This window comes from Phyllostomus discolor, chromosome 1, assembly GCF_004126475.2.
Source record: "Phyllostomus discolor isolate MPI-MPIP mPhyDis1 chromosome 1, mPhyDis1.pri.v3, whole genome shotgun sequence".
Classification (NCBI taxonomy): domain Eukaryota; kingdom Metazoa; phylum Chordata; class Mammalia; order Chiroptera; family Phyllostomidae; genus Phyllostomus; species Phyllostomus discolor.
In genome coordinates, this window is record NC_040903.2 from 210092248 (window position 1) to 210111570 (window position 19323).

Consider the following 19323-nt stretch of genomic DNA (forward strand, 5'->3'; position numbering starts at 1 on the left):
CCGTTGGACGGGGCCGCAGACGCCGGTGGAGTCACCGGCCTTGTAGGCCGGGCGTCAGCCACTCTCCTACTGGGGCGGGAGTTCAGTGCCCATTAATACTGAGTAGTGGTGACCTTTGGTGTTTACAAACTTTAATTGTTGCTAATTTCATAGAGAAGTAATTTTCCTAGCTTTTACTTTTGGGGATATGGAAGTTTAAAACCTTTTATAATCAAATTTATCTGTTACTTTCTGATTTTATCTTTGGCTGCAATACTTAGAAAGTTGGCCTTGAGAATGTCTTTCACCTGTAACAGGTATATTCAACTGTAACTGTGTTAGAAAGTTCATTTCGGTGTCTGTACATCAGTTCATTATTTTCTTGTTTCCCAGGCACGCGTCTGCGAAACGTCCCCGTTCTTTTCAACGACACGGAGACCAACCTGGCCGGGATGTATGGGCGAGTCCGCAAAGCCGCCAGTTCCATCGACCAGTTCAGGTAAGCGGCGGCGGTGACCGGCGAGCGAGGGGCCCTCGGCCGCTCTCCTAACTTTTCCCGGTGGTGTCGGCCATGTGAGTCCTGTCCGGTGGAGCTCGTGTTTAAAGTGACATTCACCTTTTTCCTTCCGTGGTATTTCAATGTCATGAAACACTTCATTGAAGATGATTAACACTGACCATTTCTCTTCTTTCTGTAATAAACTCTATTTAGAAACTCATTACATTTCACTGAGAAAGTCTCTGTCATACACATGCATCCATTTGAATTGAATGTTTTATCTCATTACTGTCATATGATTTAGAATCAAAGATGTTACTAATGAATAGTACTCATTGTAATGTGTTTTGTGTATTACATAAATGATACATAATTTTTGTCACATGTATTTATAAATAAACGTTTATACTAGCAGACATGCATCTTGTATAGAAAATGTTTTAAAGTTCGATCAGGAGCAGAGAGCAGACCCCAGAGAGCCGGAGCAGCCCTCCGCTGAGCCGGCCCCGTCACCCACACTGCCGGGAGCAGCCGCCGCAGCCACCGTCACCGCAATTGTGAGCAGCGAGGCCGAGACCCAGCAGCCGCCCCCCTCGGCGCTGCTGACGGCGAGCCAGGCACACAGGCAGGGGTGCAGGGGGTGGTGGCCTGGGCGGCCTCATATCGGTGACGTCTGCCTGCGGGGACAAGAAGGTCATCGCAAGGAAGGTTTTGGGAACAGCACAGTGATTCGGTGGAAGAAACAGAAGTGGTCTCATCAACAGGGATGACACCAAGAAAGACGTATCTGTCCACCAGGCTGCCGTAAAGTAGAACAGCAGCCCCGGGACAGCAGCCCCGGGAAGTACCCCCGCAGTGTGGGGATGGAGAGACCGGAGTCCGACGGGGTTGAAGGAGGCAGGGGCGGAGGCAGCCAGCGCCACGGGCTCTGGTGGGGCTGCAGGGCAAGGCGGTAGGAACGCAGCAGACCGTAAGCACTGTACCGTGGGCATTATGGACGCTCTGCACGCTGCAGGCGTTCTCCACGCAATTACCAGCAGAATTACGGGACAGTGAGACTGGGGGAAGAATGAGGATTGGAGAGTGCTCCCGGAGGCCCAGCCCAGCTGCACCGGGCCCCCCCTACCTTACTCTGTGCAGAGGCCCTGTGGGCGTCTGCCGCAGAGTTCCCTGCAGGGAGAGCACATGGAAGGTGTGACGACCGACCGGGGTGCAGGAGGACAAGGCAGACCAGTGAGACAGAGTGTGTATCGGGGCCACACACTGCGGCTCCGCAGGGGCCCTCTCGCCGAAGACGGCCCAGAGAGGGCGGCAGCGAAGGAGATGAGGAAGCTCGAGACGAGACCCACAGTCAGCAGCCGCCTCAACATCGGTACCACCGCAACCTCAGTTACCAACACAGACGCCCAGAAAACCCTAAACCACAAGGTGGCCAAGAGACAAAAGCAGCCGATCCACCAGCTGAGGATTCGTCTGCTCCCGAGGCTGAGTGGGGCAGGGCTGAGTGATGCCGGCTTAGGATCTCTACCCTCATCCGGTTTAGTGGTCCAGCGAGGGGAAACGGACATGAAATTCCAGCAGCGAGAAGTGGCCGGGAGCCTGGGGCTGTAGGAGCCTGGGGCTGCGGGAGCCTGGGGCTGCGGGAGCCTGGGGCTGCAGGAGCCTGGGGCTGCAGGAGCCTGGGGCTGCAGCCTTTCAGCGCTCCTCTGCGCCCGCAGACAGACGACTAGACCTGTCTGTCTGCAGCACCTGTGCAGCGCGGGGTTTCCATTGCGTTCACCTACAGACCTCTTTTTGGTGGTGGCAGACGTGTGGGGTTTTTCTATTTTTTAAAAAAGAAGCGTGGTGTTGCTCAATATATCTTTAAAGGTTTTTAAATTGTTTTAAATTGTTTCTTTCACCCTGGCTGGCGTAGCTCAGTGGATTGAGCACGGGCTGGGAACCAAAGTGTCCCAGGTTCAATTCCCAGCCAGGGTACATTCCTGGGTTGCAGGCCATGACCCCCAGCAACCACACATTGATGTTTCTCTCTCTCTCTCTATCTCCCTCCCTTCCCTCTCTAAAAATAAATAAATAAAATATTTTTTAAAAAGAATATTATTTCTAAAAAAAAATTGTTTCTTTCATGTCTGGTCAAATTGAGATTTTTAAGAACCTCGTTTTTTAATTTGTAATAAAAGTTTACAACTTGATTTTTTTGTTAAAGTCAACAAACAGCAAGCACCTGCTAATGAAAGCATGAAGGAAGGAAGGGAGGGAGGAACTGTTTCCAGGCTCTCTCGGCCACATCGCCGTGGCTGCCCTCGGCAGCATCACGCCCGCTGGCAAGGGCTGGCGCTGTGCTGAGCACTCGCCTCGCTCCGCCAGATGGCCGGACGTGGAGATCGACCAGGGCCTGACCCAGAGTCTGGTAGTTGCAGGGCTGGTGGACAGCTGCAGGGCTGGGTGTGGCAGGTTCTGCACGGGCAGGTCGCTGTGTATTTCAGACCTGGAAACCTCTACCAGGGCTGTCCAACCTTTTGGCATCTCTGCACCCCCCTGAAAGAAGAGTTGTCTTGGGCCACATCTTAAATACACAAACACTAATGAAAACTGATGGGCAGGAAAAATAAAGGTGTTTTTTTTTGTGTTTTTTTTTAAGATTTTATTTATTTTTAGAGAGGGAAGGGAGGGAGATAGAGAGAGACAGAAACTTCAATGTGCAGTTGCTGGGGGTTATGGCCTACAACCCAGGCATGTACCCTGACTGGGAATCGAACCTGGGACACTTTGGTTCCCAGCCCGCGCTCAATCCACTGAGCTACGCCAGCCAGGGCAAAAAAAAAAAAAAAAGGTTTTAAGTAACTTGACGATTTCGTGTCGGGCCGCGTTTATAGCCATCCTGGGCTGCGTGAGGCCTGCAGGCTGCGGGTGGACAGCCCTGCCGGTGGACAGCCCTGCCTAGACCACGTAACCACAGAAGGAGGTTTCGGTGCCTAGCCCCTCATCCTGCTGTGAAGGAGGATTTGAGCAACGAATGAGCAGGGAAGGAGCTCGTCTGTCTTTGGGTGTAAGCTGTCTGCCGGCAAGGCCAAGATGAGAATGACTCACAGGAAAATCATGATTTTGAATCACCCAGTTAAAGTTGGATCTCCGTACTTAGCAACCAAAATAAATGAAGCAAGAGACTTGCTAGAAGGAACCGCCAGACACGGATGGATGTTCAAGGACCACGCTGAAGGGAAAAGGAGGGGCTTACAAAACAAAGTCCTGCCTCACATCTAACCCAAACCCCCACCGTCATGATTTTCATCCTGTAACCATAAATAGTGCTAACCACAAGCAGTGTATACTCCATTGTGAAGTGTTGTAATAATAATAGATTAGGAAGCTGTCTTTATTATCTTTTAAAGGAAAAGATGTTTTAAGTTTATATATAGCCTTGATAAAGTTCGTGTCTAAATATCCTACTGAACTCTTTTGTCTTTCAGTGTTTATGATTAAACACAGTTTCAATGAAGTATTGCATTAAAGAGCAATCTTTTCTTAACCTTTCTGTGGCAGAAGAGAGCTGTGGTGTTAGAAATGAGGAGGATGACTTACTAAGTATGATGCCTGAAGCCGTGGACCTAGGTTGCCATAGTTACTATCTCCAAATCAATATGCACATCTGTCATAACTGTTCGTTTATTCGGCTTACACAATAATTTTTAGAGAACCTGTATGCAAGGCATGGTGCTCGCTCATGGCAGCAGAAGAAGCAGAAAGAGAAGAAAGGTGTATTTGCGTGTGCCTGTGTCCGTCTTGGGGGGGGGGGGGTGTGGAAGAGGCGTGAGTCACAAGGCCCTCACACCATGCATTGTTGCTCGCACTTCATTTAGGTTTAGTGTACACTTAAGTGTTTGCTCGAGTTTCTGCAGCTTTGTGCCTTCTAGAGCCGGGGGTCCGTGCAGAAGCTTTCAGGTGAGCAGGTGGCAGGTTAATTCCAACCAGGCTTTTTCCCGTTTGTGTTTTCACACTTGCCTTACGTTTTGTAACTCCTTCAGTTCCTGAAGGAGAAACGATGATTTAGAGGGGGAGGGGCCAGCTTGTCTGACACCAAACCCGAGTGTGTGTCTGCACTGCCGTGTTTCTGTGTGATCGTTCGGGCAATTATTTAACAGTCTGCTGTGAAGGAACCTTTCATGCCGTGGCCTCAGAGCTAGTACAAGTGAGTGAAGTGTTAGGAAGCATTATTATGTATCACCACAGCCGGACGTGTTACCAGTCTGACTCTCTTCTCCTCTCTCCACCCCTCCCCCCCCACAGCATCCGTCTGGGGATTTTCCTCCGAAGATACCCCATAGCACGAGTCTTTGTCATCATATACATGGTGAGTGAGCTCGTTTAAAGAAACAACACTGTGTTTGAGTTTTCACTAGTTTTTTTAGCTACTGGTTTTTTTGACTAAGAGTATAGCAATCAGTTTTGGCAATTAAGTTATTTTTTTCTTAAAATATGCAAGTGAGGTTGACCATTTGTTATGTTTACAATATAAATTGCTCAGAGACTTTCCCTACAACAAAGTTAACTTCAGAAGTTACCTCCCTTCCTAAGCCCCCTTGTGATAAAAATACAATACAAAACAACTAGCTTCATTTCTAACTTGATGTGAAGTTGCTTTCATGTGTTTTGCCTTATTTTCTAAGAAGATCTTAAGCTGGATTTATTGTTGTTCGGACGGACTTCTCTGCTCTAATGAGGTGGTTACCATAGCTGGGCATGCCCCTGCGTGTGTCCTGGGAGCCTAAAACCTCACGCACTGTTCTGAGCGGGGTGCTTGAAAGGGGTTGAGTCGAATTAAAGCAGGCTTTTTTTCTTCAAGAGAAGTAAAAGCATTCTTAGAAAGAAATTTCTCTGTGATCCACTAGAGGGTAGAGTTACTCCTTTAAGTAAGACGTTTTTAAGGAGAGGGGGCTGGAGAGAACGGAAGGAAAAAGATCGCATGGCCTCAGAAAGCATTCCGAATGCGCCCGTGTCCGGGCTGACTTCCCGGGTGCTGGACGCCAAGACGGACAGCCAGCACTGTCCGCAGCGCGAGATGGGGCGTTGCTTCCTGCTCAGGGGGAGGCACTGGGGGGCGGGGCCTCGGTCACTGCCGCACCCCCACCGGGGACCAGTGGGACTGTGTCCCCGGGGGTCCCGCGCTGGGCCCCAGGTCACCTCCGAAACCGAACACCTTATTCCTCCCAAGCGTGTCATCCCCTCTTCTCCTGAGCGTGGCCAGACCCCCTCCAGACACCAACCATAAACTGTCCTTAAAAAGCCTTTCCAGCCGCCTCGTGCATGCCCAGCAGTTCTGACCTCGCCGTCTCCTCTGCGTTTCGATCACCCGATCAGCTCTGGGTGCGTGTGCTCGTTAGGAGCGAGTTGGGGACCGTCCTCCCCCTGGCTGAGCAATGTGTAGGCACTGTGCCGGCTACCCACCGTCCACTGTACGTTGTTTCTCCATCGGTGACCCAGTCACCGTCCCCGAGCCCCCAGGGTGTAGCAGACACGGTCTGGCCTCGGGAGCACAAGACAAGCCAGACGCGGTTCCCGCCCCCGTGCACCCCTCGGGGCCTGTGGCGAGGACCGAGCCACCAGCTAATCCACAGCCTGTTCTTTCCCGCCTCAGGCTCTGCTCCACCTCTGGGTCATGATCGTCCTGCTGACGTACACGCCGGAAATGCACCACGACCAGCCCCACGGCAAGTGAGCCGAGTCCCGCCGTCGCAGAGACGGGTCGCCGCGTCCCGGACGTGGGTCCGCACAAAGGTCAAGTGCTCAAGTCCCCGAAGAGGGTGCGCAAGATTGTTCTATCACTACAGGCTTTTAACTTTTTAAGTTATTACACAAGGACTCTGCTACTTTAATCAAATCTGCCTCTGATTTCCTTCCAATGGTAAGAGTTTCTAAGAGAGACAGTGTGATGAGGTCAGCGCCGCTGTTCCAAGGCCGGTGGCTCAGTGCGTGTGTGTGTGCACACGCATGTGTGCATGCACATGGAGACACGGGGTCGCTCACCTCTGTGCAGACCGGCCTGTATGTTAGGTGACACTCGTTATGGGTGAAAATCAGGGAAATTAATTGTATTTAGTAATATAAATAAAATGTTTGCTTTTTGATAATTCGGTCTGCTTTTGTACTTTCCTATGTTTAACTTTGCAAATAGATTTACATTTTTACCTGTTAAAGGCCTGATTGGTATAACCCTTTTTATGAACATAAATAAAGTGTACTGTGCATTTTTCTTTTTAAAAATCTTTTTCAGTCCCATTAAATAAGACCCTTCCAGTTATCTGGCCAGACGAGAGCCAGGCAGCGGCAGCTGACGTCACCTGCAGCCGGTTCTTGGCAGGCTGCCCGGCCTTGCCCACCACGCTGCCTCCCTCCGAGTCTCCGTCACTCACTCGCCCACTGTCTTCCTCTGCCTTCTGCCCCCTCTCCAGCCTGGGCCTCCAGTCCGCAGCACAGACGCCCCGTGCCCGTGCCCGTCACATTTGGGCTCCGAATCTGTTCCGGCAGCCTTCGCTTGCTTAAAACCCTCTGGTGCGGAGTCACCCTTTGCTGAGAGACATTCTGTTTGCGTTAAGTCCGATACGACGTGGGTTTTAGCTTTCCTTTTCCTACACGTCTGAGTTCCTGTCCTGTCCCCTGCGTTCTGGGGTCTCTCTTCACGTAATTAACATGCAGGGTGGGGGAAGCAGGGTGACAGCTGCTCGTCAGGAACACGATACAGCAATTGAGAACCACTACAAGAATACACTCCGTGTTTTGCGCACTCACAAGCAACTGGAAACCCACGTTCGCCCCACCCTGCACGTAGGGCTCGGGCTGCACATGGGCAGAGCCCTCCGTGCCGGGAGTGTCTCTGGAGCGGCCTGGCCCCAGCGTCCGCTCCCAGGGACACCTCCGCTCTGACGTCTGTTGGCCTGTGACTTGAATTGTAAGGCGCCCAGAAGTTTGGGTACACTGGTAGGTAGACGTCCACGTTCCTTATTTTTCGTAAGAAAGTTGAGTTTTAAAGTCCATCCTAGGTGTGTCTGGGCTTTTTTCAACTTCTCGTGAATGGGAAAGGCAGAGAGCGCCGCAGCGTCTAAAGTGGGTCCGCGGTGCCGCGGGCGGGTCTAGACACGTCTGCAGGGCTCACATCGCAGCTCCCCCTCGGGTGTGCGGCCTCTCGGGCCCGAGCTGCGAGGTCGGGCCTGACCTCAGACGGAGCAAAGAGTGCGGTCTTGTTAATGTCTTTCAAAGGTTCCCCCCTCCCCCCCGCCCTTCTCGTTTGGAAACATCTCTGGAAAATGATTAGAACCAGGTTACGGACTTAAAACGGAAAACAGCACGTGCTCCGTCATCGTGCGCCCAGACTTCCTGTCGCTGCAGGCCCTGGCTTTTGTCGGGACGGCACTAAATCTTCTCTTCAGTTCGTACACGTTCTTGGCTCTGGCAACGGTTTGACAGAGTGTTTCCGAGGTTATTTTTCAGCCGTCACTGAAGTCTGTAATTTTCAGTTTCAGTATCCTGGCTGCCCCTGACACACTGGGGGGGACGTTTACGGTGCTCCCACCCACGGGAGCCATCTGAATGAAGCCTTCGTGAGCTGACTGAAAGGATTGCGTGAGAGCCGAATCCTTTCTCTTCTGGATCAGTGTATTCCCTTAAAGACAGTTTAATGTGTGTGCGCACATACACACACATTATCAGAGCTCTTGTACCGTTCTGCATGTGTCCGCTTAAACACCAGACGATCACACTAGCTGCCACGCTGTGTCCCCGCATGCTCGCGCTTATTCTCAGCCGGTCTGCGGGAGACCCCCGAGCGCCAGCCCTAGCCCCCCCTTGCTGCCCCGTGTTCCCTCCAACTAGATGGAAGAAACTCCCACGAACCAAGAGAAACCGGCCGTACTGCAGGCACACGTGCGCCCCGGTGGGAGAAGGGGGTTCACGGGACGGCGACAGCAGGTGGTGGACACCTTCAGTGCCCCTCACAGAAGTGAGGGGTGACCAGTACGTCTGGTCCCAAAGAGGTAAATACATTCACAGACCAAGGGACAGCGATCTGCTTTGACAGCCCGGAGGCGCGGGCCTCTCTGGCAGCGAACACTCTCGCATCGCGGGCCGTGCCGGGACAACGCAGCTGGCTGAGACGCTGCTGCCTGGCGTCTTAAAGCAGCCTGGGGCAGGCCGTCTGGCGGGTCGGAGGGGCCTGGCTGCAGCTCTGCCCAAGCCATCTGGACGGAAAAGCACCCCTGGCTCCAGCAGAGGGGGAGGGGGAGGAGGGTCCCGATCTTGGGGAGAACGGGGATGAGGCTTCCAAGGATGAAGTACACTGAACGGAGTCAACTTCTGAAGAAGAGGAGCTTAAGGACATCACTGGGAGCCGCTCTTCTATATCAGGACTGCTTTTTCTAAAGATTTTATTTATTTATTTTTAGGCAAGGAGAAAGAGAGAGAGAAACATCAATGTGCAGTTGCTGGGGGTCATGGCCTGCAACCCAGGCATGTGCCCTGGCTGGGAATCGAACCTGCGATGGCTTTGGTTCGCAGCCCGCACTCAATCCACTGAGCTACGCCAGCCAGGGCCAGGACCGCTTTTTCTAATCCTGGGTGCAGATCTGGTCACATCCAGCTCTCCAACGTTTCCAAGGCCTCGCCCCGTGGATAAGGCAGCTCTTCCCAGTTTCTGCTTCTACACCCACCGTTCTGTGCTGCTGATTGGGCTGAAGCAGCCTGGGAATAAAGTTTGAAACCATTTCACGATGGCAGCTGTAGCCCAGAAACCTTGAAGGCAGAGCTGGGGCTTGGCCAGCCTGTGGAGTGAGGCACAGCCTGCCCGTGCTGCGGACGACGGGGGAGAAGGAGCCCTGGCCGGGATTTAGGAAGGCTTCCGTCCAGCTCGCCCTGCAGGGGCAGAAACTGCCCAGGTGTGCCTCGTGAGCTGTGACCGCCCACTGCAGGAGGCCACCCACTGCAGGAGGCCGGCTGTCTTGGGAAGGACCAGTGTGGGCATCTTGGTCGGGAGGGAATAGAAGGCAGGAACCAGCAGAGCCAGAGGATCATCAGGGACGGATGGCCTAAGCCTTTGAGGCTGCAGTTGGTCAAAAGGAAGAGATGGCAGAGAAAATGTCTGAGTGGTTATTCTGAGCACGTGGAGACCGGTATTCCCATGAACTTTCCCGAGCGAGAGTGGCTGAAATGATTCAGGACTTCCATGGACAGACTCCAACACCTCAGAGTGAGTGAGTCTTTCTTCTGTAAGAACATTGGAGGGTCGAGTGTGCTGCACACAGAGGCCTTACAGAAGACGTCTCAAAGAAAAAAGTGGCGAAACAACTTCAAGTCGTAACAAGGCTACAGAGTGGTCCAGATGACGCGGCCCTGGGCACCGGCCGCTCCCCAGGCCGGGGGAGAGCGTGGTGAACGGCCAGTCCCTGCCCCCAGGACCTCAAGTTCGGTTTGGGGACACCTTTATGGGGAGACAGACTGGAAGCGTGGCCCTTAGCGTCGGGTGCAATGGCTAGAATCAGATGAGACCGTGGGTATGGAGAGACAGGACGGGAGGAAGGCAGGAAAGCCCTGTCCGCAGAGGTGACAATTGTGCAGGACCCGCATGCAGCAACGAGCCCTGCAAGACACGGACGGGCTGGGCTTTCTAGGCCGTAGGTGAAACGAGCGCGGAGCCTCTGAAGGGGGCACATGCTTGGCAGGCTCAGGGAACAGCAAGGCAAGCAGGCTGGCATGGCTGGAACAGAGAGGGCGGGGACCTGGCGGCCAGCATGAGGGGCGTGAATCTGAAATCCCCCTTTGTTTCTCCTCAGTCACGCTCTCTGCCCCTGAATGACCTGCTACCTTCTTTAAATAAATAAGGAAAACCTGTGTTTCAGAATAAATGCAGAGGCTGTTCCCCCTGCAAGTGCTACATCATGTAGAATACATTGTGATGAGGCGAGGCCAGGCCGAACCCGAGATGGTAATTTGCCTGTGTAATCACGAAGAATACCAAACCAGTGAATTCGTGCACTCCCCCATAACCTCTCGGTCCCCACGTTCGCAGGTAACTCCTTGTCTTTGTTCAAGTCTCGGACACACGGAAAGTGAAACCCAAGGGTAGAGCCCTTCGTGTCTGCAGGTAGACGCCCCACCTTTGAGCAACCTGCCTCAGCCCTGCACGGCGCTCCCGTCCTCCTGCTGTCAGAGCCCGTCCACTCCAGCGTCTCTGGTCATTTCTGACCTCCTGAGGACAAGGACAGTAGTTTGGAATCCACTGTTACACCCTCAGGGCCCGGACCAGCGCCTGGCACACGATGGCCTTCGGGCGACACTCATCAAACTTCATGGACAGAGTCAGACAAAGCACTAAGCGCTCTCTCAGCCCCTCTGGAGCGTTTCCAGCCCCCACTCAGTGTGGAGCGCATCTGGCCCTAAAACCAGAGCCGAGAAAAGACACTGGAACTGCCCAGGACATGGGCCGTCGGGAGGCTGAGCCTGGCAGCTTGCTGGGATCTCCCCAGAGAGGGGAAAAAAAGCCACAGAATATAAAATAAAAAAAGCAGAAGGTGGCCGATGTTGCTGGCCCTCAACGTTCACAGTGTGACCTTGAGTCACCAGGGAAGTTCAATCTTGCTTAATGGCTGCTCCCAACGGTCAGGCGAGGCTGCCTTACGGTGGGAAGGACTCCTGAGAGCAAGAGACTTGGATTCCATCTCTGAACGTTCTGCAAAGCAGCACCCAGATCCAATTAGTTTCCGTTAGCCCCGCAAGGCTCCTCGCCTTGCCGTGCTAGTGAAGCTGCGTGTGCATCAAGTAGTAAGGTTTCCGCGTGTACACTCATCGGGAACTAGCAGCTAGCTTTTGCTCACAATCGCGTGGTTTAAGTCGACTGAATGGAAGAATTGATTAAAACCTTAAATGTGACCATGGCTACAGCATGCTGTCTCACAGGCCCGTCAGGAGCCATGGGTGGACACTGGATCTTAGGGAGGGACGGGTACCGTACTGTTTCATGGGTAAAGTCCAGACGTCCGTGCAGTACCTAACAGTAAATCTGCGGCATGAAGGTTTTATGAGGGCCGGGGCGGGGTAGTGATGATGGGGGAGAAGGTGAGAAACCCTGGGCTGGAATGAGAAGGCAGAGACCTAGTTCCCGCCCGGGGGAGCCTCTGTGCGAACAAGGGAGGTGGGATGTGGTCACACGGGATCTGGCCCTCACGACCCCAAGAGCTTCGAGCGGCACCCCCACCTTATCTCCACTCCAGACCCCTGTACTGTGCTGGGCTCTCCCTTTCCAGTTATCCCCTGCCCCTTCCTGTGGGAGGGCTTTACGTCCTGGCCCGCTGATGTCAGCCTTGCAAAGACCACGAATGGGGAGTCTCTCCCCCGTGACGAGCTCCCATAGCTCAGGGCGGTCCCTAGTCATGACTCTTATGCTGAATTGAATGCCTCTTCCCTTTCCATCACTCCAGCTGGACTCTAAGCATCTACTAGCCATCTCATCACTGGGCATCTTCAAGCCTGGAAGGGTGCCAGGCACGTATGAAGTGCTCAAGGCAAATCTCTGGAATCCACAATGTCAAAACTAGGCCCAACGCGCAACAGCGATGTGTGAGGACACAGAAGCGCACACTCGGGCTGCTGCTGCTGCTGCTGCCTGTCTGGCTTCCTCAACCGGCTGCGCCGGGCGAGCTGCTGAACACCTCCGACCTTCAAGAGGGGAGAAGCTGGAACAGATCACAAAGTTTACCCACAGATTAAAAAGACGAAGAAGAAGCAGCAGCATTTTCTGAGCTGGACATGTATGCAAATGCTAGTTTTTATCGGGCGGCATGTTTGCTGTAAAGTTGAATGGACTGGGGAAGCAGAAACCAGCCCCGCGGACAGCCCGCCCTGTCCCCAGCGGAACGTAGGCAACGCTCAGCGCAGGGCGTCCCGAGGCTGCTCTCGCGAGCACGAAAATGACGCAACACCCCCGTCCCGACAAGCACCGCCTCCTTCTGGGCGACGGCTGCTGCTGCACCAATAGCAACTCAAGGCCCTCTTCTCCTGCACCAATCACTGAGGGGCTCAGTCCCCACATGGTCCCTACGTCCCAACAGCGTCCAACCCGGAGCTGGCCCCCAGTTGTTGATGCCCGTCCCGATCACCCAACACAACGCAGACCCTGGGGGAAGCCCCCGAACCTCCCCCACGGAGGCGCCCCGGAGGACACCTTCTCCTTGGCCGCACCAAGCTTGAAAACCCTAATCTGGGCCGGGGGTGGGGGCGCTCTGAGTTCCGTTTGCTTGTGTTGACGACAGATGTGGTCTGGTCAGTTGGTGTGACGGGAGGAGCCCCTCGTACTCGGTTCCATAGTTTCACAGAGAAGCAAACAAGTTTGGTGACCCATCGAGTCCTCCAACGAGCTGTAAAAATGAGGCCAAACGTGTTTTCTGTGTGCTTCCATGTGACCGTGGGCTTGAACTGCACGGTCGCTGAACGGGTCAGCTCAGCAGGCCTGTCTGGCACCAACTCTTCTGTTCCCGTCTCGGCTGCAGCCCCCCAGGAGCTTCCAGCCGCTGGACAAAACCTGCCACATTTGTTGCAAATGACGACGTTTCGTCCCAGAGCCAAGCTGGGTCGGTTCCGACGAGCGCTAATTGTTTTCTATCAGCGTAAGAGGAAGCAGATGAGCGTCCCTGCTGCCCTCCGACCGGCTTCTTCCAGCTCCCGGAGCGGACGCTCCATCCGCCACGCAGGCAGCGGCACGCTTGTCTGCAGACAGTGTAGCGGAGGGGGGCTTGCTTTATTTTAGCCATAAAGTAAAGACCTAAAAATGTTTAAATCACTTGTGGGGTTTTTTTATTATGAGAGTAATATTATGAGAGGAAAAAAGTATCCTCCTTGATAGACTGACAGTCAAACACTACACGGGCATCTCTCTCCTTGCTTCGCGGCTCTCCTGGGTCAGCGTGACTCACAGGCAGCTCCCCTCCAAACCCAGGTGACCACTGCGCTGCAGCTCACATCTGATCAGCGTGGCAGCCTCTGGAGAGGGGTGGGTGGGGGAAGAGCACTTCCGGCCACTCTGGGAAACTGTATGGAAATTTCTCAAAGAAATTAAGCCTGGAGCTTCCATAGGACCCAGCAATCAATCCCTCTCTGGCTGTCTACCCGAAAAATTGGAAACACTTGTTCGTAAAGATACGCGTGCCCCTGCGTTCATTGCAGCATTATTCCCAGCAGTTAAGACACGGAGATAACCAAACTCGGAGATACCGGTCCCCTCGATAGAGGGCCGGATGAAGAAGGTGTGGTGTATGTCCACAATGGAACACTACTCAGCCAGGAGACGAGAGGAAATACTGCCGTTGGTGACAACGCAGAGGGCTCTTCCAAGTACCACGCTAAGTGAGAAAAGTCATACAGAAAAGGACAAGAACCATATGATTTCACCCATATGTGTGACGTGAAACAAAAAGCAACAAACAAAACAGACAAACTCACAGACGCAGACAACAGCACGGTGGCTACCAGAGCTGGGAAGCGGGCAGGGAGAGGTGGAGGAGGGAGAAGGGAGTCAGATACCTGTGGTGACGGAAGGGGGCTAGACTTCGGGTGGGGGATACATGGATGCTGATTCGTAGAGCTGTGCACTTCACACTCACATAATGCCATTAACCAATGTCACACCGATAGTTCAATTTAAAAACGGAATTATAGCCCTGGCTGGTGTGGCTCAGTGGACTGAGCGCCAGCCTGCAAACCAAAGGGTCTCTGGTTCGATTCCCAGTCAGGGCACATGCCTGGGTTGTGGGCAGGGTCCCCAGTAGGGGGCACATGAGAGGCAACCACACATTGATGTTTCTCTCCCTCTCTTTCTCCCTCCTTTCCCCTCTGTCTAAAATTAAATAAATTTTAAAAATAAAAATAAAAACAAAATTATAAAAAAAGAGAGGAGTACTGTCTTTTCCCCATGGGTCCAGCAAAAGCCCTGAGGCTGATGTCACTCTGGCTCCGGGTGGACTACCAGAAGACATACGGCCACCAATTCCTGGGGACAGATGGCTGGGGCTCGTGTGCTCACATCCAGACCTCTCGAACCAAAAGAGGGAGAGGTGAGCGCGAAGAAAGTAAGGGTGCCGCTAGCCGAAAAGGCGGGACGGACGCTGACGTTGGAAACCACAGCCACCCACTCCGCTCACGTGTGCTCGTGTATTCCAAGGGTGCGCAGCTTTAGACCCCGCCTTGACGGCCTGGCCATATCCAGCAGCATTGTAACGAATGCCTCCCCTGTAATCTTGCCAATCAATGTCTATGAAAACAGACATGAAAATCGTGGGCTCACGAAGAAGCTGAAAAGACAGCACACGTATCCCTATGCCCTTCCCCTACATGCCCTCGTTGGTGATGCTTCGCCCCAGCTGTCCTCTCTCTTCTTCTGAATGACCCCAAGGGAATCGCAGACCTCAGGACACTGCCTCCCAGGATACTGCAGCTGCGGATGCAGGGAGAGAGGCAGCCTCCTATGTAACACCTGCCCCACAAACACATCCCATAAGTTTAACATTGTGCAAGAATGTTACCTAAGATCCAGTCATAGTCACATTTTTCTAACAGCCAAAAAAATGTTCTTTGTGAGCTGCTTTAAAGTTTTTTCTGACCCAGCATTAAAGACCCAGTCGAAGGTTGCACTGGGTTATCCCGTCTCCACGGTCCCTTCGATCGGCAACAGCCCTCCCCGTCCTTTCAGTCCTTCACGCACTGACATCTTTAAGAGTATAGACCAGTTATCTTGTAGAAGGGCCTCCCGCCCCACCCAGTGTGTATTTGCCTGATTCCTATTGACTAGATTCAGGGTTAGTATTTGGGGGAAGAATACTGTATAAGTGATGGTGGGTCACTTTACACATCACGCGTCTGTGATGCTAAGTTGGATCACCTGTCTAAAATGGTTCCTGACAGATATCTCCATCATAAAGGTACATTTCCCCCCTTTTCTGTTAATAAATGTTAGTGGGATAATGCCTTGAGACCATGCAAACATCCCGTTTCCCAGCAAAATTTCAGTGGTTTTCAGAATGCACTGGCGATCCTTGCCTGGATTATTAAGCGTTGGTAGTTACAACATGGTGATTTTCTAGTTCTGTCTTCCCTTCCTCGACCCTTGTTAGCTGGCCTTTTTCTTTCCCTCCACTCTTTAAAAACAAAATGCCATCACTGTGTAGTTATGAATTCTCTTTTGTAAAATTCAAGATGTTAAAACCCACCATCGCCATTATTCTTGTCGATACTTGAATCATCCCAGTTTGTCCAGCAGGAAACCCTCGCAGCCACCCCCTCTGTGCTTTTTGCCCCTCCCCATCCACCCTGGGGCAGGTCCTTGCTTTGCAGCACACCACGACGTCCCAGTCTGCCCGCAACTTGCCCAGCCCTGGACCCAGGATCAGCCGTTTCTGCAAGGAGCCCCCTGGTTCCTTTTAATGGACAATGACACTGGAAACTAAGATCCCGATCTTAGGACTTCCTGTACAGTTTTTAAAGTTGCTAATCGCCATTCTAACTTGCTTCACAACACTTCCACCAAGGGACTGGACCACAAGTTAGCTATCCCATTAATACGGGCTATTTTGCAGAGAAAGAACCTCTCACCACTGAAAATAGCTGCAATGAGAAGCTCTGTGTGTGTGTTTACATAACATTGAGGACGAGCGCCTCAGGATACCTCCTGGGTGCAATCCCGGGGTCAAAGGGTAGAGAGACTTTCCAGCCGCTCCTTGAAATCTCCTCATTGCCCTCCAGACCGAAGACAGCGCCACGTTAGCCGCCACTAGAAGTGGGTCGATGCTCAGGGCAGCCTCACCAGCAGGGAGTGTCGGAATTAGAGGGAGCAGCTCTGTGAGTGCGGCGGGGAGCAGGACATCTCGCCGGTTTACTGTGCCTTTGGTTACTGGTCAGGCTGCATACAGCATGCCGTCCGGAAGAACATTTTGCATGTTTATTATTTGAACATGTTTTATGAAATCAGGTCACTTGAACAGGACGGCTCAGCAAAAGAGGAACTAAGTGAATACTGTCGGTGTTCCCACAGTTTGTAGCGTGTGCAGCACCATCAGAGAGCAGAGGGGAGGGAGACCTAGGCCCACAAGCTTCTCTGGTCAGTACCTACCGCAGCCACCAGGGGGAGCCCCAGGAGGACAGTGCAACCCCCTCACAGCCGCGAAGAAGCTCTCTGTTCCAGCGAACAGCTCTGTAAGCCGGGGGGGCCCCAGGTGGTGGCCCCCATCCCCGCTGCCTCACACCTGAGCGCTTTATTCCTAGAGGCTCAGAGCAGGTGTCAGGAGCAAGCAGCATTGCCCTGGGGTTTGACTCACTTCCTTGCACTGATCAACAAACAGTCATCAGCAGGGATGCTGGGAAACAAGGCAGAGGGCTAGCTCACCCACGGGGGAGCACGAAACGCCACCACTTTTCAGCTGAACGACTATTAAGTACACAGTTGTTCAGCAGTAACAAACAGGCCGGCTCCTTTGAGCCGCACGTCTGCAGACAGAAGGCCTTTGACCACATGCGATACAGTGGCAGGTTTAACACCGCCAGTTTCAAAGTCACGAGTGAGTGCCAGTAACTCAGGACGTCTGCGACAGCTGTCACGGGGCATAAAAATACCCTCGACTTCCGTGGGCCACAAATTCACAGGCATAAAACCGGGTCGTAACCCTGGCTGGCGCAGCTCAGTGGATTGAGTGCGGGCTGCGAACCAAAGCATTGCAGGTTCGATTCCCAGTCATGGCACATGCCTGGGTTGCAGGCCATGACCCCCAGCAACCGCACATTGATGTTTCTCTCTCTCTCTCTTTCCCCATCCCTTCCCTCTCTAAAAAATAAATAAATAAATAAAAATAATACAATACTGCGGTAAAAAAAATATCTAAAAAGAAAAACTGGGTCGTTGTCTCTGCTCATCATGAAAGAAAAACGCTACATTTTAGTTAGAGAATAAAGACAATCATCATGTCTTTTCCCCCATGTAAGTTAGCAGGCCCCCTGACTTCTGTCGGAAGGGCACGACCCCTGCACAGAGGGAAGGAGCCCAGTCCCTGGGCCTCTGTCCTGCAGCAGGCCGCCCGAGGCTCGCCGCTCGCTTTGGGCAAACGAGAATCTGCTGCAGAGGGAGACGGGCCAGGCTCTCGGCGGTCGGCAGCAAACAATGAATTAAACGGGCCGCACAGACCAAGATGAGCGAGAGAAAGTTTCTGGCATCAGAGTGACAAATCCTCTGAGAAACCAAAGTCAGGAACACCCACCACAGCCCGTACTGACCATCAAAATATCCAGGGAAATAAGGGGACTCTGACAATCAGGACCCACTTAATTACAGCCCGAATCCCAAGACGGCCCCCTAGCTTCCTGCCACTGACATGGTCAGGCCAAAAGGCAGGACAAGCCCCACCCAGCTAGAGAGGAGTGTCACGGTCCGCTGTATTTGCAGCTTTAACACGGCCAGCCAAGGTGAAGGACCACCCGGCAGCAAGCCCATCGTCACAGTCGGCTACGAGTCATCTCCAGAGTTCCGAGACATCTCTTTCTTTGCCCTTGGTGGCTAGTCCCTTCCCTACCCCCGGCCATTGGCCTCATCCTCAGGAGATGAGAGGAAAAAGAGAAAAAGGAATAGGGACTCTAATCACACAGAAAGTGTCAAGAATTGAATTGTACCAGTTAAGAATTATGTGCAGAAATGCCGTCATAACGAAAGGTACACTAAAACATTTAACTCCAAAGTAAACATGTATCTTACAAATTCCAAAATCAAAATAATCCCAACTCACAAAATCCTCGTTTCTTCCACAAACCAAAGGGACAGCAGCTTCAGCCTTGGGTGTCTCAGCTCCATCATCCCAAGACACGGGAGCGGCCCACCTCCGGCCAGGGCGTGGCTCTCCTCTATGGAGCTGTTACAGGCTTTATAGGGTTTTTACTTAAGCATCCACACATGCTATTTCCCGCAATCTTCCTTGATTGCCCACTTGGGGAGGGAACCACAATGCTCATTATTATCAGATGTCAGAGGCGCTTCTTGGCAATCAGGATGCTGACTGATGGGCTGCCCTGTCTCAGGATTTCCTGCTCTATCTCCTGCCTCAGAATAAAGCCTTATTCTGCTAAGCCACTGAGGGTTGGAAGCTATTTGTCGTAGCAGCTAGCATCACCTATCCTAACTAACACAGCAATCAAGCCTTAGATTCAAGTAGCTTAGGGAACCCCAGAAGGAGGAGCTGGGGCTGCAACCAGGCACATCTGACCCTGGGGCCAGTGTGGGGCTGTTAGTACATCACCATTTCTCTTGGCTCCAGATGGTTCAGCTTTTTGTTTTCTTAATAAACAAATGGGAGACTAAAGTGAAGTATTACTTAGAAATGCTTTGCAGGGGGTGGAGGGGAACTACACAAGTTCAAGGTTAGAGTGAAAAATATCAGGAAGACCACTCCTCCAGCAACGAATAGCGGAAATGTACGGGCCAGCCTCTCAGACAGACCTGGCTCTGCCGGTCCCCTGGCAAGTCACTGGTCCTCTCGGAGCCTCTGTCTCCTCCTCTGTAAAGTGGGGACCGAGCTCCCGTGGCACCCGCTAGGATTCAACTACAGGATGCACGCAACTGTGTCTGTGTGTCTTCTGCCCGGCACCCTGCAGGCGCCGGGTGAGCGCAGGCCCCCTCCCCCGGTGTCTCCCTCTGCTCACTGGGGAAACCCGCGGTCTTGGAAGGGAGGCCTGCAGCAGCTTTGCCAGGCCCCCTGGCGAGAAGAGGGCATCTCTGCACACTCCGTTTCCTCGCTCATCTTCTGTCAGTGGGTACTTCCTGCCAAGGCTTGATT

At 52.8% G+C, this 19323-nt stretch overlaps 1 protein-coding gene across 2 annotated transcripts in view; it reads left to right on the forward strand.

Moving 5' to 3' along the window:
* Positions 1–6606, forward strand: part of GOLGA5 (golgin A5) — a 36233-nt gene extending 29627 nt beyond the window's left edge. Inside the window, exons 11-13 of one of the 2 annotated variants that reach the window (XM_028506921.2) lie at positions 373–478; positions 4766–4829; positions 6114–6606. In XM_028506921.2, coding sequence (XP_028362722.1) covers positions 373–478; positions 4766–4829; positions 6114–6194 — 251 coding nt within the window. In that variant the 3' untranslated portion in view covers positions 6195–6606. Of the gene's footprint in view, positions 1–372; positions 479–924; positions 1055–4765; positions 4830–6113 lie in introns of those variants that run through there. The other variant, XM_036013407.1, reaches the window with a different exon arrangement.
* Positions 6607–19323: the final 12717 nt, after the last annotated feature.